This window comes from Macaca thibetana, chromosome 8 (genome assembly GCF_024542745.1).
Source record: "Macaca thibetana thibetana isolate TM-01 chromosome 8, ASM2454274v1, whole genome shotgun sequence".
Taxonomy (NCBI): Eukaryota; Metazoa; Chordata; class Mammalia; order Primates; family Cercopithecidae; genus Macaca; species Macaca thibetana.
The window spans coordinates 56916317-56942889 of record NC_065585.1 but is presented as its reverse complement, the minus strand read 5'-3'; the positions used below and the strand labels follow the sequence as shown (position 1 = coordinate 56942889).

At 34.3% G+C, this 26573-nt stretch overlaps 1 protein-coding gene across 1 annotated transcript in view; it reads right to left on the bottom strand.

Moving 5' to 3' along the window:
* The window catches only part of MMP16 (matrix metallopeptidase 16), a 294102-nt gene that overhangs the window by 89502 nt on the left and 178027 nt on the right, over positions 1 to 26573 (bottom strand). The window contains exons 5-6 of the mRNA XM_050801222.1: positions 2995 to 3156; positions 793 to 1004 (exon numbers count right to left, since the gene is read on the bottom strand). Coding sequence (XP_050657179.1) covers positions 793 to 1004; positions 2995 to 3156 — 374 coding nt within the window. The remainder of the gene's footprint in view (positions 1 to 792; positions 1005 to 2994; positions 3157 to 26573) is intronic.

Genomic DNA, 26573 nt, shown 5'->3' with positions numbered 1-26573 from the left:
TACTACCAACATCCAAACTTACTTTCTTAGTCTTTAAGAGTGTCTTACAAATACCGGGGGGGGAAAGTATTTTTCAGTATTATATTCACCTTCCAATATTATATAATTTACTTTTGATATACTGTTTATTAGTGTTGTTTTCTGAGACCCCAACATTAAAAGTATTTTTGCAAATGTAAAATTAGTTTCAGCTTGTAGCCTTTAAAAAAAATTATATAAATTAGTTACATACAATTGCCTAACAATATCAAAACAATAACATATATATGTAAAGTCAAAATGATAGCCTCATAGAGGAGATTTAACTCAAATGGCTACCCGTGGACCCCAAACAAAATGATCAATGCTCTTCCTGAAAAACAATGCTGTAATGGTCAAATGAAATTACAGGGATCTCATAAAGATATGTAAACCAAAGATACAATAGCTGCAGTATGCCTGGAAGTGGCTAAGCTCCCAAGCAAATCATCCCTATTAGCTCCTATTCATGATTCAAATTATGCTATTTTATCTCTTCATAACATGCAGCATTTTTTTTTACCCTCACATTTTAGGCATTTTAGCTTCTGCTGACATAAATGCATTCCCAAAATAGAATGTTACAGCAATCTTCTGCTAGACATTTAAGCCCATTTGTGCATTTATTTTTTAAAATGTTTTTTTTGAACTTTCTAACTGTGAGAGTGCTGGGAAGGTAGTGTTAGAATGAATGAGAACTTGTTTTCTAAAGCAACACTAGACACTTGATCTACTGTTAAAAAAAAAAAAAAAAAAAAAATCACGGTCTCCTACCTTGAAAACAAACATCTCACGGCGAAGAATAGCTAGAGTGTTAAAGTTCCCATCACAGATGTTGGGTTTGGCTCCAGGATAGGAGGGTCTGCCGGTGGGAGGCCTAGGAGGTTTTGGCCTGTCATTCTTCCTTGGGTCAGCTGGAGGAATAGAGCGGTGAGGGGGCACTGTCGGTAGAGGTCTTGTAGGTGGAGGAATCTTGTCAGGTGGACCTTTTGAAAATATGAGGACAGTGCTTGGCTCACTTAAAACTGGAATAGAGCTGGAAAATATGCTACAGAGAACAATCACTTATCAGCAGAGGGCACAGACTAAGTGAACTAAGAGGTCTTTAAGATTGTATATTTTCTGGAAAAAAAAAAAAAAAAACAAAAGACAAAATATCTTACCCCCAAAAAGCATTGCCAAGTCTATCTGAAACTATCCTTATCATGCTAGATTCTGGACCCAGGTAGCTAGGTATACTTTGTTAATTTTTAATAATATTTTTCATAGCTTCACCACAGTTATTTTTGGGAAAGCTGCCTTCAGAACTTTTTTGGAAGCAGGTGGTATATAAATAATAAATAAATGAAAAGGAATACTGGAGCCATGTAAGTAAGCTCCAACAAAGTTAATCCTAGATTTCAATAGATAATGATTCTATGAAAATATTTCCAAAAGATAAACATTAACTAAGCAAAGTTTATTCTATCCAATGTGTCAAAACTATTTTATACTCTTTTATTGATTTTCACTGTTTTCTTCTAATGAAATATTTTGACAAATTGCTGGAAGAGTGTTTCCTTTAAGTAGTGAATCTAAAATACCGATTGATTAAAACACCACCAGTAAAATATTAATGTGAAGAAGTATTTCTCAAAAGGGCTTCTAAATCAAGACAAAGTTTACACATGTAATTTGGTACAGATGTTAAGCATCATTCTCAAGAGATTCATGTTTTTTAAAAAAGATGTAAAGCTGTTTGCACTTAATATTTAGGTATGGGAAGAATATTCTTTTGCAGACCTTCAGTCTAGACTACTAATTCATGAGGTCATGAGAAACAGACTTCTTTCAGTGAACCACTTAAGAAGAATTTCTGATGACACACACTTAGACATAGGACAGCTCAATTCAACAAAAGAGATATTTAGCACTGAGTCAGACATTTCTCTCTTCTTGGTATCCCAGAAAACTAAAGAGCAGCACAAAAATTGACCTTTTTTTTTCACAAATCTATTTTAACCCTGAGAGAATACTTACCACTGAGTTATTAAAATTAAAAGAAAATAAATGAATGCAAACCGAATTAGTGAACTTAAACTATGCTGCTTAAAAATGCAAAAGACATCTTTTGGACACTGGATATTAACATACAGATAGCACACGTTTGTCTTTGTATTGTAAAAACAAAAGCTTCACTTCATTAATTTAGTAAAGCATATTTGCTATATGTTAATTATAAATGTTAAGTTCTTTGCTACTATGTGTGAAATAAATGTCTTTATAAAGGTCAATGGTTGTATGAGGAAGTTAGGATTATAGTAAATATGCATAATAGTCTTTTCTCTTTTCTCTTAATTTGCATTCATTGAGTGAATAAAAATGACACTACTATACTAAAAATTTGTTTTGTATTCTGTATTGATAAACTTCACCACTTGTTAATTTCACTCCTTTGTTTGTTAACTCTTACTCTAGGTCAATAAATCATTACGTGACTTTGGGGTCAATTTCTTGTATCTATCATATAAGGGTATTTTGTGGACCTTCAAAAGTGTTTTGTCTAGGAAATACCTAACATCAACTCTCACAAACTGTGAGTCAATCTATCAGTTTGTAGAAAAGTCTCAGCATTTTATATACGAAAGTCTTATATTTTTCTGTTTTTTTTTTTGTTACATTCACTTATTACATATTTTTTCCTGAATTTTAAAAATTAAAGTTTATTAGAACTTTGCTGTAACTGCAGGTTTTCCAACCAAACTCAGTAAGAAAATTTCATCAGTGCTTAACATGTTCCCATAATCTATACATTAAGATATCTGGGACCTTTGCCAACAGAATTCAATTGATAGAATAGTTTTGCCAGTAGGCCAGCTACATACTTTTTCTGTAGTTATCTGTTTATTCTTAGAGCATCTATCTCAAAGAAGAAAACACAGCAGAATTTCTGGACTTCACTACAGGATTAAGCGAATGGAAAAAGTAGTAACCTACCATATATCTTCTGGATGCCCTGCAAATCATCATTAGGTAGTTTGAAGTTGTCTGTTTCCATGTACTGGTAAAATGGAGCCATGATGGCAGTGGGGTCATTGGAATGCTCCAATCCCAGAGCATGTCCCAGTTCATGAACTGCCACAAGAAATAAGTCATTTCCTGTGTGAACAAGAAGAAAATAAGTTATTGTAACTAATATCTAAATACAGAATTGAAAAGGACAATTTGGTATTATCAACATTTTACCCAAGAAAAATAGGAGGAACTCTTTCCTTCAACTATTAGTATGGTTTCATCATTGGTTTTCCTACTGGCAAAAATCCAATATCCTTCGTTCAAAAAAGGGTCAAGGGAGGAGGTGGTCGTGATAAAGTCACAGATATTTAGAATCCAAAAGGGAAGAAAAAAGAATAAAAGTTGAAGAACAGCAGCATTGGAAACTGATACTACTGCTGTCAAAATACTCTTCTAATTATGAAACACATAATGTGAAACATCTTACTTTAATATGCCTCACATATAATATAATTCTAACAACTTAGTAAAAAATATAGGGCAGATACCTTCCTTACTTTTACACCAATGAGTAAATTAAGGCATGAAGGTGACAAGTCTTGTCAGGAACAGCAAAGAGCTAAGATTGGGACTTAAGGTATTCTGACTCCTAGACTAAAGCTTTAATTTTTTGCTAGCATAGAATATAGAAACATAATAATGTAAAATAAAATCTATAGGCTATTAGTCATACTAACTAGAATGCTAGTCCTAGCTCTATAAATACCAATTCTAATCTTTTCATACATAATCTGAACCAAATACATTTATCTTAAGAGCTGCTGTTCATCACTGAAAATTTCCACCTGTGGTAAACTTGTACAGTAAAGTCTATGGAGTAAAAACTCTGCAGAGATATTTGGTGTGATTTTACGCATTCAACCCCCTGTTGATGACTTCTCCATTTTGCTCACTCTGGATCATCATAACCATATGCATTACGGGAGAAAAAGGTGGTCCTACATCTATATATTTAATGCTAAACATTTAGTTGGGCAATATGATGTATCAAATAGTTGGTGCTGTTACATTTCTAAGGGTTATGCTTCTAAGTGAAAAGTTTAATGTGATTGAACATGAAGGCTAATATTTCACATGAATACTCGCCATGAATGCAAATATTTAATAATTTCAACCAGCATTATTTCCATGAAAACTTCTTTCCAACCATTTTTATAATGTACTATGATAATTGCCTTCAGAAGACTATTTTTTGAACCCAAAGCCAGGCGAATAACCAACATTTTTTCCACTCTGGAGTAGTCTGTCACAGAGATCATAAGATTGACTCTTCATATGACATTAGCATACCATTGACAATGAGCCATTGACAGTACTTCCTGTGGTCTACCTGAGTAAAAATACTAATAGAGCATGGTTATTGGGGGTTGTCTAGGGAACATCGTAGTCACAGGAGGAAGAAAAAAAGGAAAACAGAAGGAAGGAGGAAGTTATTCATGAAGAGTTGCATAACTATGACGGTGTTTGGAAGTATGTAATTTAGGGAGAAGACTACTAAGGATTGTGTCTTGGGGGCACTCACAGGTGAGAGGATGATTGGAAAGAAAAGAAGTTATACTCATTTTTAGATATGGAACATCTAACCCCAATGCTACAATGAACACCTTTGTAATTTCGAATCAGAGACACCTTAGTTAAAATATGAATCTGATAACCACGTGGCCTATTGCTACCCTAAATACCATGTTAAGGGGAAGAAGGATAGCTTCGGAGCATGGCCACACCCAGAAAACATGAGTCAATTTTGGCTGCAGCATGCTATCAATGGGCTAAGTGAAAGGATATTTTCACCAACAGCAGACTGAATGGCAAAACAAAGATCTATCAAGCAGACAAAGGAACAAAAGAAGCCCAGGCAATCGAACGAACAGCAGAAAACTCACGAACTGGCATTCAAGTTCACCATGAACAGCTAGTCACACCTGAACTCAGTCAGAAGACAGTGCTGACTCAGAAAATAGCTTCAGATACTCTTGACCTTCTTTTAGCAAAACTGATGCAACTTCTTGGTAAGAAAGTCCCGACGTGGACTTACAGGGATTATATCTTGCTTTAATCTTCACAGGGGAAAAAAAAAAATCCAACCTCCATCCTCTCCTCCTTGCATATCAGGTCCCCTTCACTAGAAAAAACAGACCCTGCTCTGTTCCTAAACACATAGAAAGTCAGTCTTACTCTTAAGAAGATAAATATTGCTTTCAGTCAAAACTAAAATTTTGGCTAGGAACCCAGTTGATTATTAAAGGTACTTCAAACCTCTCACAAGAAAAGAGTCTCTTGGTCTCAGATTTTTTTTTTTTTTTTTTTTCCTTTTTTGGCTAGAAAGAGGAATACAAAAAGACAAAAACAACACAGACATAATAGCAAACAGGTCATAACAGCCAAAGTCATTCTGTTTCATGTATCTGTTCTCTTCAGATCATTCATATTTTTCCTTAACATCATTTCCAAGGGTGGAGTCATTCCTTGTCTCAGGAATAAAGTAAGGTTTAGAAGAAAATTAATAGAACCAGGATATGAACTTATGACCTGTGGAGTACTCTACACTACTTTTAATCAGAAACATTGGCCAAGGGCTCCAAGTAATTACCATTCTTCAGATGATTGGCAATAATGTAATTAAACCTTGCTTGCAGCTTCACAATAGTTTAAAAGGGTAAGTTGTTCAATAAAGTACTGCCCTGTAATTTGAATTCCACTAGGAACAAAAGTTGTTGGCACATGATGAGCTTCAGACAATTAAAATGCACCGGACCTCTTTCCAAATGATGAAAATAATAACTGCTGCTGTAACTTATCATTAATTCACATTATTTGAAATCCTTAATTGTAATATGCCTTGATTTTATCACCAAGCAGGCAACAAAGGAGAAATCAGTCTCTTGGTTCTTAATACAGAAATAGTACTTGCTTCTTTTGCAAGATTTTGAGTTTTGAGTTTGTTGCTTTCAATTGTATCTAAAATCTCCTTTCCTTTGTATACTCCAATACAATGTTAGAATACTAAACTGTATATTATGAAGGATAATTAATTATTTGTCATTTCTTTGTCATAATTATGTCTATATATTATTCCAAGGTCCTTTACCCTTCCATGCATTTTCAGATACTGTCTTCCCTGCTGACATATCCTGAATGTTAAAAAAAGATCATGTAATATTTTATACATACAAATTGTTATGGAACACTTATAATCCTACTAAAATATTTGGATATCACCAGCATCACTTAATCTCTCTCTCTGATGATTTTGTGGTCCCAAAACTTTGGCTCCTCCATTCCTTCCAGAGGTCATATCACTACCCCGAGTTCTGAATTTGTCATTGCACTGCTTACATTTTTGTTAAATGTATTTTGGTATATTTTGCCTTGCTTACACTTTTATCAAATATGTGTTTCAATGAATTACAGTTTCCCCTAGTGTTGGAGCTTTTCAAAGTTCATCTTTGCATTCTGTCTTCTAAAACTTGTTGAAACTCAGCATTTTTTCCCCTAATATATATCTTCTAGCTTGACTCTGTCAATTGTGCAAGATCTTGTTAATATTTTAAAACAAAAATCAAAGTCATCTCCTCTGTGAAGCCTTCTCCAAATTCCCAGATCAATTCAGTCCCTCTACATCTGTGTATACCTAGTCTTTCATATATAACTTGATTGTAGCACATACCATAATTGCCCTGAAAAATTCTGATGCTCTTAATATTCACCTGTAGGTTAAAAGACTGACGGAATAAATTTGAACATATTTCTAATTTTAAATATATATAAATACTTAAAATGTTACAGTCCATATCTAGAAATAAAAATCAGAAATCATCACCAAACCTGTGATTAGTAGAAATTTCTCCAGTGCTTAGTGGATGGATAGGATGGAATAGGTCTTCTCAACCTGCAGTCCTATCAGAATATGCGTACAGTTGGTTTCCCTAGTTGAGAAGCTAAAGAAATATTTGGGAGCCAGCCTCTGAGATGACAACAGTGATCCTCACCTCCTGATCTCACACTCACATTGTCCATCAGCATTTTATCAGTTTGCCACAGCAAAATAAGGCAGAAGTGATGGTATTTGACTTCCAAGGTGAGGTCATACAATACATCCATGACTTCCATCTTATCTCTCTCTCTCTCTCCCCTCCTCCCCTCACCCCTGCCTCCTCTACAACCATGTGAGTTAGCTTGGAAGTGAATTTTCCAACCCCTTCATATGAGTGCAGCCCCAGCCAACATGGGTATCCATGAAATAACCCTAGCCAGAACCACCTGGCTAAGCTGCTCCTGGATTTCTAACCTTCAGAACCATGTGAGATAATGAATTGTTGTTTTAAGTTGCTGGATTTTGGGGTAATTTTTTGTGTAGCAATAGATAAATGCTATGGGGTATTTTAGCACTCTATCTTCTCTCCATTTGGTTAGGATTAAAAAGTGATTCTAAGAAAAAACTGAAAAATACAGTAGAAAGGAAGCTGCTTTGAAGCATGTGAGTGTTTGTATAGCACTTCTGAAATAAACAAGGGATTAAAATATTGTCCATTTTAACCCCCTCTACAAAACCCAAAAGGCTTGGCATAACTCTTGGTCTGAAGGAACGTCTGTGATTGAAAATTTCCAGAGGTAGAAGTATCATCTATTTCCTTGTCTCCTGTGTTTTTTCAAGTCTGGAAAACTTGATAATTAGGTTTTATTATTTGTTGTACCTATGCTATGACTCTCTTTGCATTTCACTGAAAAGAGGGCTACTCTCTTGGTGGTCAGGAAAACGTGTTTCCTGCCAGAGAGCCAGAGAACTCTGATACATGGGTCTGAAAAAATAACATAAAAGAAATACTATTTATTGAGCATCTACTATGAACTATAAATGTCACTGAACTTGTTACTGAAATGTCATGACCTAAACTTTATTACTCCTGCTTTACCAGTAAAGCTCTCAGAGGCTATGGAACTTGCTCAGTCAGCCAGCCCATAAAAGGCAGCGTTGGTATTTACTTCCTGGGGGCACAGGTCACCTAAAAAGACTTATGTCACAGCTTTGCAATACAGAAGCTGAGAGAAGCCGATCTTAGGTGGATTTTCACGCATCTCTTTCTGACACTACTACTCTTCCATGGAGCCTGCAGTCTCTCAGAGTGTTCTCTCTTGCCTTTTCCCTGCCCACCATCCCTGCCTTCAGCATTCCACCTAGACTGGGCTGCTCCCCTAGTGCCTCAAAACTCTAGAACCATCCCTCAGTCCTTTCTCTAAATGCTTTCCCCCAATTGAGTCAGACATAGTTTGAGTATGAAAAAATGTTTATTATTGCAATCATTTATTAGTTACTTACCATTGATGAGTAAATTTCTTGCAATGCACTTACGAGTAGCATTTACATGTGTGTCAGATAAATTTTATTGAGATTTATTTGAGGGCAAACCTAACTTATTTTTATATACACTCGGACCTTTGAAGTCTTTTGATGTACACAGGACTATTATTATGCCCCAACGCTTGTGGAATTAAAAAAAATAGTTTTTATAATACGCAAGTGACAGAATGAAGTATCAGTTAATAGTCATATGTGCCCAGTAGAGTACTAGGTGCTTAATGTGTTAGTTTATGTACTCCCCTCCATACTAATTAGGTTTTATTATTATTACCATTCTACAGACTGAGAAACTATGACTTTCATTGGCAATGGGACTTGACCAAAGTTACACAGTAAGTGGTAGAAACTTATGTAAGCTCCCATACAGTCCAGGTCCACAACCAAACACTTAGTGTGCTAAGAAAATGCACTTATCCACTTTTTCCTTAGCCCTCAACATCTTTTCAAGGCTCTACTGAGCATCCCAGGAGGTGATGGCCACCCTGTCAAGCCACCTTCAAAGAACACAGCTGCTGCATAGGAGGTTTTTGTAGGTATCTGTAATAATAGTATTTCTTTTTTCCACTGAGCTAATAATAAACTTACTATTTTAAAACTTGGTAAGCATTTTAGTCTGTCCTGGCTGCCATAACAAAATACCACATACCGCGTGGCTTAAGCAACAGAAATATACTTTCTCATAGTTCTGGAGGCTAGAAATCTGAGCTCAGGGCACTAGCATGGTCTGGTTCTGGTGAGGGCTCTCTTCCTGACTTCTTCAATGCCCAGCTTCTCTGTACGTACTCAGAGAGAAAAAGGTAAACAGAGAGAAAAAGGAAGCTCGTTGGTGTTTCTTCTTATAAGTAAACTAATCTCATTAACTAGACCTTATTCTCATGACCTCATCCATCCCAAATTATCTCTCAAAGGCCTGATATCCAAATACTATCGGATTAGAGGGTTAAAGCTTCAACCTATGACTTTTGTGGCTTTAACTACAAAATTTTTATGGACACAATTCAGTCCATAAAAATTCCTCAGTCCAATTTGGCCACTCAAAGAGCTTTTTATCATTTTCATTGCTTCTTACTTTTAATTAAGTCTGAAAGTCCTGGAGTTTTTTTTTTTTTTTTTTTTTTTTTTACAAAATTAAAAAAAAAATTATTGCTACAATTAGAAGACATAGGTATAGTACACAGAATTTCATTTTTTAAATTATATTTCAAAATACGTATTCAGCAATTAAAGAAGATTGCCGGGAATGTTAGAATTGTCTGTTTGGATATGGTGTGAAGTATGTCTAATAAGGCACAGTTAAACACTGTGCACTTAAAATATGAAGAAAACAAATTGCCATTTAACAGGTCTTCCAAAATCAGAAAAAGTATTTTCAGGAATATATGTGCCAAACATTTATAGTATTTAATAAAACAAATACTTTATATTAAATCAATATAATTAAAACAACCTATATGTATATGTTAGTCAGGTAAAGTAGAAAACTTAGGAAAATATTTGAATAATCAAGGCCAAACTATACTTTTTATTCCTTTGGGCTAGAGTTTGAAGATGATGTCTGTATTTAATGAATTAGACATGTCTTTACCTAATTCATAAAAGTCTTGCTGAAGAAAAGCAAGACTGGATATAGTTAATTGCACCATGCTAAAAACAAAGCCCTTTTTGTTTCCAATTGAGCTCAGTTAAGATTCTAAGAACATTCTCAGTTATGTTTCATGTTATTTATTTTTCTGTGATTTATCTGTGCAACACTTTTTCCATGGGTAGCTCATTTTGATTGGTCAGGATGATTCTGGAGGCCTACTTGCCTCTCTCTACAGCTAGTGCAAAAGAGATCAACTTTACTGACTGCTTTAAAATAAAAGTAATCACATAATAAATTGCAAAGCCAGTTTTTAGGAACTGATATGAATTGCCATATTATTTTGATTACTATTTGAAAAATATAAATTATTATTTGTATGGCAATCCTGGTAATATGTGCTACAATTTCCAGATCAGCAACAACTATATGAATTACTCTTTTAAAAATTTTCAATTATCTACTATGTGCAAGGAAATATATGCAGAATTACTGAACTATTGATAAACAATTTATCATAGCATATAATTGATTTTTCTACTTGGGCCAGAAAATATGAGTGCCTGGAGCTCTAAAGATAAATCACCCAAGGCCTTTGTTCTTCATTTAGGAACTGAGAGTAGTTCAGTAACTCTGAACTCTTTTGAGCTCATAATCCTCTCAAAATTATCTGAGAAACTACAGAACTTCTTTCCCAAAACATGAATGCATTAGCAAAGTACTGAAAGTTATTATGGAATTACTTTTGCACTACTTAAGTCCTTTAAGACATACTGGGGTACAAACTCTTAGTTATAAGATGAATAAGTTATGGGGGTCTAGCATATAACATGATGGCTATAGCTAACAATACTGCATTTTATACTTGAAATTTTCTTTTCTTTTTTTTTTTTTTTTGAGACGGAGTCTCGCTCTGTCGCCCAGGCTGGAGTGCAGTGGCCGGATCTCAGCTCACTGCAAGCTCCGCCCCCCAGGTTCACGCCATTCTCCTGCCTCAGCCTCCCGAGTAGCTGGGACTATAGGCGCCCGCCACCTCGCCCGGCTAGTTTTTTGTATTTTTTAGTAGAGACGGGGTTTCACCGTGTTAGCCAGGATGGTCTCGATCTCCTGACCTCGTGATCCGCCCGTCTCGGCCTCCCAAAGTGCTAGGATTACAGGCGTGAGCCACCGCGCCCGGCCAATACTTGAAATTTTCTAACAGAGTAGATCTTAAGTGTTCTTGTCACCAAAAAAAGAAAAATGGTGACTACGTGAGGTGAACAATGTGGTAACTAACATGATTGTGGTAATCACTTCCCAGTGTGTTTATGTGGGTGTGTATATATGTAATCATTACTTTGCATACCTTACATATATATCAAAAATAAAAGATAAACTGTATTTAAAATCCTGACTCAACTATTGACTGTATACAATTTAGTAAACTACTAACCTCTCTGCAATTCAATTTCTTCATTTGTAAAGTGGGTGTGACATCACCTATTATAGGGTTGTTAGTAGGTTAAACACCATCAAGTATATAAAATACTTTGAATAGTTTCTAGAATATAGTTTACTACAAAGAGTGGTAATTTCAGTAACAATAACAATAACTACTTCTACCACTGCAAATATTCCTATAATCAACAAACCTTACAACAAACTTTTGAGGTAGATACTAAATGACATGAAAAGAAATTGAAACTCCAGTACACTAGATCACAAGTAAAAAGGCTGTTATGTGCCCGAACAGGAATCTAAATACCAGTTCTGACTTTACCAAAACTAGTGCACCAACTGGTTAAATATGGTTACTATGCAAACATATGTGAGTGACAGAGTTGAGAAATATACCAGGCTCAAGTTTTGGAGAGTTTTAAATGCTAGGTTTGAGTGTTATTATCATGTAGGAGATAACAGAGTACTATGAAAGTTTGACATTGAAATGATATTGCTGTAGAGTAATTTGGCCTCAGTATGCAAATATGATTGGAGTGAAATGATTGATGGCAAAGAAAGCAGTTAGAAGACTGCTTCAGTAGACAAAGCTATTAGGTCATGAGGGCTAAGGTGGTGATGAGGGCTAAGGTAGTGCTGAAGGGAACAGAACACAGGAGTTGAAATGAGCAAAGGAAGTATGTGAGTGATATAATGATTTGAAATCCTTTTTTGAACTTAGGGGTTAAGACCAACAACAAGTATGACATTATTACATTACTGTTGGTCATAACCCCTAAACCACCAAATTCCATGTCAAGATCATCTCATATTTTACTCTCATTATTTCCAAAAGCAGAAAAACTTAACTTGGATTTTGATTAGAACTTTCAAGGTTATAATTTTTAAAGGCTGTCCATATAAATGTCATATAGAAATATTTCACATTATTTTCACATAGTACCTCATACCGGCTTTTCTCTGCAAATCTTGTGCTTAAATGAATAATGAATAGTTAGCAAGAAATTGTACAAAAGTTTATAAAATGTTTCATACATTTGCTTGGACCAACACACCTAGATTGTAGTTCCCATATGCATTCTGCTGTATTTTTCAAGCACTTTGCTGATGTGAGCTTATCCTATAAGAAAACTGCTTGAAGACATACTGTAACACCACTGATACAAAGCTGCTATACATAATGGCTGGCTCATAACAAGGAGATGGGTTGGCTCTTTTTGAGGAAGGGCATTCAGCTTACTATCATGCAAAGACAGACTTTTGAAGCCTTCATAAAATTGGAAACCAGTACATGCTTGCAAAATTGCATATGAGAAGAATAATTAGCAAAACGATTAGTGTATTTTGTTCACAAAATTCCTGCTTTTTCAGTATACATATTTGGACACCAGAAACTTTTTTTATTTTACAATGAAAAAACTTCTGATCCTACACTAAAGAAACAACTCTGATTAAAGCATAAATAAAGGGTAACTTATACAGCAATTGAATTTAAGATGTATTTTGTGGCTTATATCTTGGCCTTAATTTTCCCTACAGCTTGACTAAATTTTAGACAGGTTTTTTCCTGACCATAAGTTCCAGACTGCACTTTTCTTAAAGTATTTACTATAGGAAACTTTCAAATATAAATCCTTTCTTTGTTACTTTCAGATGTAAATATTATCCCAGATTCTTGCCAGTTTTACAACCTAGGAATGTCTTTCTCTGGGACTTGGGAGCCATTCTTTGAAATGTAATCATCAAGCAAGATAGAGTCCTTATCTTCTTGTCTCTATGGGAAGGGAAGAGCCTTATTTTGATTAGCAACAATTAGCAAAAAAAGATCTTCTAATCACATTGGTGAACATCCTCTCTATACTTAGTAAAACCAATCATGACTATGGGATCCCCAGGAAAATATTGGGAAAGTATTTATAGGCTGTGCAAGGAGGGATCCTAAAGATCTGGATGGTGGTCAGGCTCATCTGGAAACATGAACAGAATTAGATGGGTTTTCTGGTTCATTTCCACCTCCTAAAGGAGAATAAAAGTTGGAGAATGGTTGAGTTTAAATTCCCAGCTCTTGAGGACTAGAATAGAGACCCTCACAGAAGGGATGCACAAATTACAATATGAAGGAAGTAGCAAGAGAGAATTAACCAGAAATCAAGTGAAAAGATGTTACAGATGTTATAGTTGTGTATCAAGTTACTAGAGTACGTGTGTAGGGCCCTCAGAGTAAACCCATGCAACATGTTTCTCTGCTCCTGGATATGTTTACATACTTAGAAGCAACTACCCTATATTCAAGTAAACTGCTTGTTTTCTGCAAGTAGGAGATTAAATTAGTTATAGAATTTAAAAGTTGAGGGAAGACAGAATTTTAGTTGCTTTCCAAATTTTGCTATTTTCAGTTCATTGCCACCTAATTCATTTTTTTATATTACAGACCTGATGGCCTAGGTATAAACAATTTCCTGTTTTTAGAAAACAAAGCAAAAGCTCATAAAAATAACCCTCTATACTCGAGTGTTTGTACAGAGATTAAAAACTTGTAAACAAATTTGTTTTTATAAAACATTAATACATAAACAACAGCAAGTATAGTAAAGAAGTTTGATAACTTTATCATGGCACATTCAGATTTCCTGATGATTTCCCTTTCTTCTCTAAGTGAAGTTCTTCTCTGAAAGAGCCTGTTTTGCCAAAAAATATTTAACAAAAGAAAATAAAAGGCTTTTTCTATTAATGTTTTAGTTTTTAATTTTAGTTTTCTCTAAAGCAACCCTCTTTCCATACTCTCCCAAGCATGCATATTTTCATGAAGGTATACAATAGTAAAACTACACCAAAATGAGTATACAAAATATAAAAAAATTATAACCTTAGTACCTTAATATAATCATGTATTTTTTAGAGTAGGCTTCACATATATGTATAAAATTTCATAGACATATAAAAATTCATAGACAATTAAAAATGATAGATATATATTTCTTTTTTAGCATATTGTGAACCTTACACTTGACAGTGGAACAGTTGGCATTAATTTACTGTGTTGGCCTATCGAGTGATTACCCAGAGTTTGAAATCAACAACTCTGGAATTTCTGACAAGGAGTTATTTATTTTAAATAAGATTTTCCAACTCGACTAAAGCTATTGATGCTAATAAGACAAATGTGTTTGCCTTTCTGTAATTCTCATTTCAGAACAGTAACTTGAGCTCATATTTGTTTTCTAAGAAGCAATGTAATACATGTAAAGTTTGGCTTGATAAATTACCTTAATGTATGAATTTAAAAAATAATATGCAAAATCATAAATTCGGTAATTATTTGTGCAGTCAAAATTAGCGAGGATTAGCTGAGCCAGTTTATCAAAATATTTTAGTAAAGTAGTGGACTTTAAAATAGACATGTACATGGCACACACCAATAAAATCAGAAGATTCATGCATGGCCTAGTGTTCACACAGCAAATTTTAAAACATATTTCAGGATCTTGCAAAAGGATATGATGTAACCTAAGTGTCTTCCTTATCTGCTTTCTTTAGTTTGCATTTAGAGTGGCAGAACTGAAATAGCAAGATAAAAATGGAAATGAAAATTAAAGGACATTTCTTTTTTTAATGATAGATATGCTTTACATTTGTCTGTGATTTACTCCACATATTCTGTAACTAAAATTCATATTTAAATTATTTCAGTGTAGGTGCAGCAAAATATCTTGTCTTATTTTTATTTAGTAAACAAATATTTGAAAGGCCTGGGTTTTTGCTTAGGAGTTGGCAGACTATTCTGTTGGCAATGTGGTTAAGAATTTCAAATGTTCTGAGGAATGTTTTCTTTCTAGGATACATGACTTGGATGGGAACCATAACCTAAATGTCTTGTGAAATATGTGTGTGTGTGTGTGGTTTGTAAGTAGAGCAATGAATAAACCACTTATGTTTCATAATTTTTACAGATTCTAAGGAAATAAATTTGTATAATAACTTCACTGTAGTCTTGGAAATTTCTTCCAGCAAACAGGAACACTTAAAAATGTATTAGAAATTCTGACTCAAAAAAAGGCAAGGGATGTAAATCCCTGATTGTGAGCTTTCTTTTCCTTTTTATTATGTCTTGATTGCAAATAACCTAATTAATGGGAAGCAGTTGCTTCATTTACTAAAGGATAATGGTAACATTCGTGGGGTACCCATTATGGCCCAGATTCTTCTCACGAAAATCTTTTAAGGTAGATGTAATCACCCCGGACAGAGCCTGAAGAAATAAAGGCTTGGAGTAAATAACTTAAAAGCTGGTAAGTGGTACAGGAAAGTTTGTATCCAGGTCTCTTTGAATACAAAGTATTTCTTCCCTATGCTGAATATGACTATCTTGTAGTATTATACACACACATACACACACACACACAATCTTCCATAACTTTCATCACCTAAACTAAGGTAAAAGATATAAATGTAATCTTATGACACAAATGAACAAAAAAAGAATCAATGTTGATACCAAAAAGAACTATCATTTCCTTTGATGTTTGCTCATGGACTGCTAGATTCCATGAATTTTAATAACATACAGCAAGAATATATTGTCCACTCTATGTCCAACCAGAAACACAGACTATTCATAGGAGATACAATAGTCTCCAAGGAATTGACTGTGCTCTGCTAGAGAACATCTACCATCCTATATCATATTAGTTGAGTGTTAACAAAACATCATTATTATCACAGTACTTTATTGGTCGAAATCCTAAAATCGTTTCTTATTACAGTTCAAACTATCCATTAAAAACTACCTTTCATAATCTGGTTTAGACTTTCCTATCCAACCCATCTGTCACTATTCACCCACATGTAACTTAATCCTTAATAGCTCCCCTAATAAACCATAAAAATTTTTACCTCTCTCACTTTCTTCATGCAAATATCACAACATATATAAAAGTGATAAACCATTTGCCCCTTTCCTCTCATTGTTCAAAGTTTTAGTATGTTTTATTTTGATCAAACAACCTTGGATGGTCAATGTTAAGAAATGAGAATTGAACTGTGTATGAATGATTCCATTCACTACATCATGTCATTTATTGCCGCAAGGGATATGTCTTTTGCAGAGGTAGAATTTCCCTCTGAAACTACTTTGACTATTTTCACATACTCCTTCTGGCCTTGTCCTGCTCTATTTTGTTAGTCATCCTTACAGTGAAGTGATTTTTACCAAAATCTATTTTAGCTGTGGAGAAATACAGATTTTTTAAAAATACGCCATCAAATTACTCATACATCCCTTTGTGAAAAGTAAAAAAAAATAAAGATTTTGTATATACATAAGTTTCAATACTTAAAAAGCCTTAGAAAGACTCTTTAAAATATGATTTTTCAATTGTACTTTGTAAACAACTTTAAGAATGATAATATTGTTTAAGTTAGCCATTGCTACATAACAAATCCACAGCTTAAAACAAAAGTCGCTGATACTCTCACAATTTCTATGGCTAGAAATATGAGAGAAGCTTAACTGGGTTGTTCAAGATCAGATTTTTGTGATGAGGTTTCAAACTGTTAGCTGCAGCTGTCAAAACGTTTGACTAGGGGACGCTCTGCTTCAAAGCCCAATTAGGACGTGTTGGCAAGCTTTGGATCCTGCTATCTGTTGGACAGAGATGTGGTCCTCACCACGTGGGCTCCTTTCATATGCTGGCTAGATGTCCTCATGACATGTCATCTGGCTTCTTCCACAGCGACTGATGAGACAGACAGAAATACTGCCTGCGCTGGAAGCCGCAGTCATTTATAACCTAATCTTGGAAGTGATTCACCATTACTTCTTCTCTGGTCTATTTATTAGATTGAAGCCACTTTGTCTAGCTTACGCTCAAGAAGAAAGGATTATACCAAGGCGTAATTACCCAGAGGTGGCTCATTGGCGGCCATTTGGGGGCTGGTTACTCTAGCATCAGTAACAACAGTGAAGGCTACCGCTTGAAGCAATTTCTAGGTTTTAGATACCGTACTAAGTGTTTGCACTCATTGTAATAAGTATGCAAGGGACAGTGTTCCATATAAGTTTTTCCTATGAAGAAAACTGATACTCAGGAATGTTAAACAAATAACAAGGAGTACTGCTAATCATTGGTAAAGCCAGGATTCAAACCTAGGTCTACTGTAGTCAAAGTCAGCAATTTTTCTCCCCTTTAACACTGTACCTTTTTTTCTTCTATGATAATAGAAAATGATCTAAACTGTAATGATTTTTATTCCACATACTGTTTTGGGAATTCATGTTACTTAAGCAGAGAGGAAAAAAGAATCATATTGAATTACCTTGCCATTACCTTTATTAAATTTGATTCTTAAGAAAAAAATTGCAAGCTTTAAAATCTGCTACTTTTCAATATGACACTTAGATAAATAAAAATTATACAGCTCTGACTTGCTAAATTTTGAAATGAAGTGTTTGTGCTCAGAAATGTTCTCCCAATAATCAGGCACAAATACAGGGGCCTCTTTATCATTGTCTTGTCCACTAGGAGTTTTCAATAATCCTCCTCAGTTACTGTTCTATATAGGCTGGAGAATCAGGAGCTAGTGATGGGTAAACTGAACTTCTAATGATGGAGTTATAGTATTTGTTTATATCTGAAGAATATGTTCTCTATTCATTTTGCTACAGTAGTCACATTCTTTGCATGTTATAATGAGTAATTCAGAGTCATCCTCTACCTTTGACAAAGAGAATATGCAGACATATTTTCACATTAATGACTCTTCAGTCTTAGTACCCATTTTTTTGACAAACAAAATTAGAGCTTAAAATAACGATGTAGAATTAAATATAACACTTAGAACCTGAATTAACAATGTGACAGATATTATTAAAATTTTCATATAAAAATTCAGTTTTTCTCTAATTATCATAGTTCCCATTATAACTATCATATCATCAACTAACATATTATAATCACTTTTTAGTCATTTTGTATCCTGCTGACCTTTATCTTGCAATATAATCTTCAAGTAGAACCATATAAAGAATGAAAAGAAAGAAGGTAGACTGCAATTCAGTATCAGCATACACAGCATTAAGCACAGTTTTCTGTTGTAAATAAAACGGAACGTAAAAACAAAGAAAAGATAACATATTAGATCCTCCAAAAGCAGAAAACTATTAAAAAAAGAAGACACCCCTCTACAGAAACGCTTGTGGAAAAATGTGCATATGAATATGTAATTTTAAATTATTTTATAACATATGCTTCTTAGCAGTTAATGAGAAATTCTAACTCCAGCAATATGTCACCAATTCTAACAAAAATAATAACCATAAGCAATTGCTTTCAAAATCCCAGAGTCTCCCTTGGTCCACTAAAATATTAAAGACACATAGCTCTTAGATTATTAAAAGCATCTTTCTTCACACTTACATAAAGAAATTTTGTTTTTATTCCTCTTTCCTTATATATTTAATATCCTTATATATTCAATTTCTTTATATATTCATTTACTGGTTTTATTCAAAACCAGTAAGGTATAACTCAACTTAAAACTTAAAGATATTCAAATTTTTATAAATTGTGTACCTGGAACAGATATTCTCAAGAAACTATTTTTACTCAGAGAAGTACCTGTATTTTCTACATACTTTATTTTCTATTTTGTAAGCCTATTTTTTTTTTCATAAAAAAGTGATTAGGTTTTGGGGTCTTTGGTATTATACATTGTCAAAGATTTATGAATGTCTAAATAATTTTAAACCATGTATCCATCTCTCCTCTATATATTTTTCTAATTTTCCTCTCAACACATTCCAATTTATTCATCAGGTATTATCCTTTCTAGGGACAATGTTGCTGTTTCCCCTAGCAGCTTATTTAATACAAATGTTCTTTGTATCCATTCCTTATTTTTTTTTCTACTACCTTGCTTGGCTAGACATGTGATCCACTAATCTTTATTTTTCTTCTCCACCTTATGAAACACCTAGATCTGATGTCACTGATATATGTAGCTTTATTTTTATGTATTGTTCTAAAATATAAGATTGATAGCTATTTGATTGGTAATTCTTCAGTCTGTTCATGTCTAGAAAAGAATTTTAATAGAATTTTCCCAAATAAGCTTTTCATCATTGAAAAAAGGATAAGAAATAAATCTTTCCTTTTCCTATAATGAATTCACTATCTCACAACTATTCAATTGAATTTTTATATGATTCTCTTCCTTTGAGCTACTTTAAAGCTCTTTTTATTAATCTTTTAGTCCTTTACAAGTTCCTAATCAAAGTTTATTTCAGCCAAACTTAATTCCACTACATGCATTTATTCATTAAGCAAACATTTATTGAGTATTAGATTAAGTACATTGACCTGACTCTCAATGAGTTTAGTCTGATAAGGGAGACTGATAAATAAACACAAAAATACAAATACCTAAAAATCACAGAGATATCCCCTCAATAGCCATATCCTTAGCATCTAAAATGCTGTAAGCACAGTGGCTTCTGAGGTCAATAAAATAAGGTCCCAGTTTAAGTCTATAAGAATAAGATAGATATGTAAGCAAACTCAAGGATATTTTACAAGTTTGCTGGTTCTAAGACAGAAGTATGTGCAGGCTAGTAAAGACTCAGATGAAATGAACAATTCTATTATGATTTTGTTGTGAGACTGAGTCTTGGGGCTTAAAACTGGAGTCAGGGTGACCAGTTGTGTTCTAATCAAAATGCCTGTGTAAGAAATAATGAACTAAGGTAGGAGTGTTATAGATGGCAAGTGTCATGGATGACATAACAGACAGATAAAGAGGAGAACTGATGTAACCATGTTATTGTGGAGAAAAAATGAGATAAAGGGCAAATTAACAAATCAAACACAAACAAAAAAATCCAGAGTAACACCAGGTTTCTGGTTCAGACAATTACATGATGATATATTAACAAAGGCAGAGAATACAAAAAACTACAGCAGGTCTGGGGACATGAAAAGTTAACTTTTGAATTTATTGAGATGAGATTCCTATGGAACAGTGAAATTTGGGTTTGGAACTCTCAAAGAAAAACTGACTCAGTATTAATGTTCTTACAGGTTTTTATTAAATAAGTAGGTTAAGCCATAGTAATAAATAAACAGGCAGAAAAAACATACAGAAAGATTACAAAAGAAAGGATAATAAAATCCATGGGTCAAAATGTAGAGGTACATGGAAGAAGGAAATCTTGAAGAAGAGTAACTTGGAATAGTTCAAACAGTAGAAGATAGAGTGAGTAGCCTACTGGGAAGTTAAAAAGAGCTAAATGTTTTAATAAAGCAGAGGATAAATAAAATGAGATGTCAAGAAAGAGATGACTAAAAAAGGTTCATGGATTTGACAACTACGATAAAAGAATGACTTCTGACAGGAGCCTGGAAAACTCTAGTTGAGAGTGTAGGAGGAGTGAAATAGACACTAAGCACTCTAAGAGCTTAACTACAAACTGCAGAGGCCTGCCATATTGTGTGGGTTCCCAAGTCTTCCTTAATTTAATCAAATTAAAAACTTTAAGTAATTTTTATTGATGTAAAATGTACATACTATAAAATTGCACAAATCCTAAGTGTACAGGTTAGTTGATCATCATAAATTGAAAACCCTATGCAATCAATTCCCAGATCAGGAAATCGAATGTTACTGGTAATCCATCTGCTGGAGTCTCCTTCTTGGTTGCTACATTCCTAAAGGAATGGTTATCAGATCCTGATAACCACAGATTAGACTGCTCATTTTTGAACTTCATATTAAATAAATTCATATTAAACAAAATATCAAATATTAAATGGATTAAATTCATATTAAATAAATTAATCAAATGAATTTATATTTAATATGAATTAAATTCATTTAATTCATTCCACTGAATAAATAAATAGTTTATATTTTTGGTGTTGATAAATATTGGAGTTGTTCTAGTTTGGCACTATTAAAAACAGCAATGTTATGAATATTCCACTACATATGTTTTCATATACCACACCACATTATACCATTATATTCATTCCCCACCCCACACTAAAATACTTGTTCAACAGACATGCATATGTTCAGCTTAAATAGTGACAAATAGTTCAACACATATGTTTGTGTATGTGTATATACATATAGTTTTTTCTCCTTTTCCAGGACTGTACGGAACTCCATCTGTTCCACGTTCTCATGAATAACTGAGTAATTGTTATCATCAATATTTTTATTAGCTATTCTGGTGGATGAGTGATATTGCGTTGTGAGTTAGATTTTCCAGATGAGTAATAATGTTGACAAATTTTCATATGCTTATTTGTTATTCTTTTTCTGTGAAATGCTTGTTGAAGTATTTTATCTATTTTTATATTGGGTTACCTATTTCTTTTTGCCATTTTGGAGTTGTCTGTTTACATTTAGGACTATGAAGGGTCTGAGACTTGCCCTATTTTAGAGGAAAGAAGTTAGCCTGTCATCATTTCATGGAATGCTGGAAGACATAATATGCCTGGGTCAGAGACAGAAGATCTTATTACCCATGACAGAGCAAGCATCATGGGCATCAGTATATTTGCATTAGTTTACTTTGCTCCATATCCCCCAGGAGTCATATGTATGTATACAGGTAGATACCTGCAGATTCAGTGTGCTGCATTAGAAAACAAAACCTCTTAGATTAAGGAACCAAAATATTTTATAAAGGTCAATAAGCATGCCTGCTCTTTTTTCTAGAGGAAGGTATTATGCTAATTATACTGGACAGTAAGCTCTTTATTCCAGAGAGATACACACTATCTGTATCTGTCAAGGCTATTTTTTTATAACCGACTTTGTGAAAAGGTAGCCCAGAAAGAAAGGGTAGCTAGCACCCCACTTGCAAGATGTACAGAAATACAAGATCTCCATGAAGAACTGTCTTCCAACGACATATTCTACATACGATTTCTTTATAGACAGGCATTACAAATATCTATTACAAATAAATGACTTATTTTTCCATATTCTTAATGGCATTTTAAAAAAATGAACCAATGTTCTTAATAATAATGAAGTCCAATTTATGGTTAAAGCTTGTATCCTATTTAAAATATTTCTCTGTATTAATTATGCTGTATTTTAAGTTCTTGACAGTTTTTCTTTCACATTAAAATATAACCAAAACAGCATGGTACTGATGCCAAAACAGAGATATAGACCAATGGAACAGAACAGAGTCCTCAGAAATAATACCACACATCTACAGCCATCTGATCTTTGACAAACCTGAGAGAAACAAGAAATGGGGAAAGGATTCCCTATTTAATAAATGGTGCTGGGAAAATTGGCTAGCCATAAGTAGAAAGCTGAAACTGGATCCTTTCCTTACTCCTTATACGAAAATTAATTCAAGATGGATTAGAGACTTAAATGTTAGACCTAATACCATAAAAATCCTAGAAGAAAACCTAGGTAGTACCATTCAGGACATAGGCATGGGCAAAGACTTCATGTCTAAAACACCAAAAGCAACAGCAGCAAAAGCCAAAATTGACAAATGGGATCTCATTAAACTAAAGAGCTTCTGCACAGCAAAAGAAACTACCATCAGAGTGAACAGGCAACCTACAGAATGGGAGAAAATTTTTGCAATCTACTCATCTGACAAAGGGCTAATATCCAGAACCTACAAAGAACTCAAACAAATTTACAAGAAAAAAACAAACAACCCCATCAAAAAGTGGGCAAAAGATACGAACAGACATTTCTCAAAAGAAGACATTCATACGGCCAACAGACACATGAAAAAATGCTCATCATCACTGGCCAACAGAGAAATGCAAATCAAAACCACAATGAGATACCATCTCACACCAGTTAGAATGGTGATCATTAAAAAGTCAGGAAACAACAGGTGCTGGAGAGGATGTGGAGAAATAGGAACACTTTTACACTGTTGGTGGGATTGTAAACTAGTTCAACCATTATGGAAAACTGTATGGCGATTCCTCAAGGATCTAGAACTAGATGTACCATATGACCCAGCCATCCCATTACTGGGTATATACCCAAAGGATTATAAATCATGCTGCTATAAAGACACATGCACACGTATGTTTATTGCGGCACTATTCACAATAGCAAAGACTTGGAATCAACCCAAATGTCCATCAGTGACAGACTGGATTAAGAAAATGTGGCACATATACACCATGGAATACTATGCAGCCATCAAAAAGGATGAGTTTGTGTCCTTTGTAGGGACATGGATGCAGCTGGAAACCATCATTCTTAGCAAACTATCACAAGAACAGAAAACCAAACACCGCATGTTCTCACTCATAGGTGGGAACTGAACAATGAGATCACTTGGACCAAGGAAGGGGAACATCATACACCGGGGCCTATCATGGGGAGGGGGGAGGGGAGAGGGATTGCATTGGGAGTTATACCTGATGTAAATGACGAGTTGATGGGTGCTGACGAGTTGATGGGTGCAGCACACCAACATGGCACAAGTATACATATGTAACAAACTTGCACGTTATGCACATGTACCCTAGAACTTAAAGTATAATAATAATAATAAATTAAAAAAAATATGTGGTGTAAGGTGAGGGGTCAACATTCATCTTTTCCAGCCATACAGATATCCAGTTAAACTAGCATTATTTACCTAAAAGGCCTTTTCCCTACTCTATTGCTGTATAGTGATTATCACTGAAGAACTATAGATGTGTGGATTTATTTCTGGATTATCTATTCAGTTCCATTAATAAAGTCCCCTCACCAATACTCATGCCAATATAGTATGCTGCTGATTTTGGTAGTTTTACTGAGAGTCTCATATCTGATAATAAAAGTTATCCATGGGAGTTTTCCCTTCTTCAAGACTGTCTTGGTCATCTTGAAGTTTTGCATATTTATCTGCCAGAAATCATTAGTATTGGTTCTAGTGTGGATATATTGCCAACAAATTATCTTGGATTTTCTTTATCTAGAAAATTATTTTGTACTTTATTTCTGAAAGATATTTTTGCTGGAATACAGTTTTAGGTGGCATTAGAGGCTGAACATCCCTAATCTAAAAATCTAAAATCTGAAATGCTCTAAAACCTGAATCTTTGTGAGTGCCAACATGACACTCAAAGGAAATGCTCATTGGAGCATTTTGGATTTTATATTTTTGGATTATGGATGCTCAAATGGTAAATATAATGCAAATATTCCAAATACCCTCCACCCTCTGCCCCCTCCCCCACAAAATCCAAACACTTCTGGTCCCAATAATTTGGAATGTTGGATAAGGAATATTGAACCTGTACTTCTTTAAATACATGAAAGCTGTCAATATCATTGTCTTTTAACTTTCAATGCTGACGTTGAGAAGTCAGATGCCAATTTTATTTTTCCTCTCTCAAACAAAAGTGCCTTCATTTTTTTTTTTGCCTCTTCTGACTGCATTTAAGATGTTCTCTTTGGATTTAACTAGTTTCACTATGACATGTCTGAGTAATAATTTTTGTATTCAATGTGATTGGAGTTCAAACACTTGTTCAGTGATGTTTTTCATCTGTTTTGGAAACTTTCCTGCAATTTTTTTGTGTATATATTGCTTTCATTCTTTTTTCTCCACTTTCTCACATTTGAAGCCTCCTGATTTCACAGGTGTTACACGTTTTTTCATTGTGTCCTATATGCATGTCTCTACTAATTTAGAGCTCCCTCTCTCTCTCTTCTTGATTTCTTTGTGCTTAAGCCTGAATATTTTCTATTTTCTTGATATTGGAAGATAGATACTAGTCTCTTTCAATTCACACACCTTCTCTTCTATTGTGCCCATTCTTCTATGAAATACATCTATTCAGTTGTTAATTTCAGTTATTGTATCTTTTCAGTTCTAGGGTTTCTATTTGATCCTTTGCAATATATTTCTTTTAACAGCCAAAACTGCAGCCTCAAATCTACTTTTTAGTTATATGTATCACAGTTATTTTAAAGACTGAATGATAACTCCAACACCTGAATCATGTGTATGTGTGTTTTTTTTTTTTTTCTAGGTCTAGTTTCTTTTGGATGCCTGGCAACCTTCCTGAATACTAGGCAGTGTGTATACATATTGGGGAGATGCTAGATAATATTTTCATCTATATTCATCCTATCCTTTGAAAAAGACTTAAAATTGGGCAAATCATCTGCGCCCTATCAGAGACTGAGGAGTCTGTTTACATTCTCTTTAAGACTCTGTTCCTAGGCTGTGACTCTCTAGATGTCCCAAATATGCTCATGCAGTGTTTGCCAAAGTCCATTATCCCTAACAGGCCCTACACTCTAATTTTCGTAGCCTCACAACCATGAGACAACTGAAAACTTTATTTTGTGTTTCAGTGGCTTTTTGACTAGCTCTTAGTTTTTCATCCAGTGCAGTTTATGAGTTTGGTAAAACCTTGAGAGGAACAATAAATAGTATTGAAATGTACATCTCAGTGCTTCCCTACTCTCATGGATCTTGGCCCCTTAATTGTGGCTTCCTTCATGGCCTCAAACTCCAATTCGTTGTCTCCTTATCTCCAGAAGATTCCTAAAAGTTCTTTTGGCTTCTGTGCATGATACCGTCAACCCTGAACCTGAAGTCTCAACCAGAATTGGCAAATGCCCTAAGATCACCTAGTATGTAAGCTCACCTTTCTTTGGTTCCTTTTTCGCCAGGATCTTCACATCTCATGTCCTGGATATCCTGGCAGTTCTCTTATGTCTCTGAATATACACACATACACATATATATATATACATATGCATGTTATTTTATCTGTCTTTTCTTGATCTCAATGGGAACATTAGTTTGCTATAAGCTGTCATCATAGCCAAGGCATTTATGTTTTTCAGGTTCACTCAATCACTTTTTTGACTTTGCCAGTGAGCAATAAAGGCATTTAAAAATGTTTCTGGTAACTAAAATTCTAAACATATTTTGGGACATAAAAATGTTTTTCTGCTAAATTATCTCTAAATTGTTTGTGAAGCGAATATATTGAGAAGCACCTGGAATTTTGTCACCAAATAATAAATTCTTATTTTGTCACCAAATAATAAATTCTTCACTTACAGCTGACTGTTCACATGCTGACATTGTCTATGTCTCTTAGAATTATTTTTTTC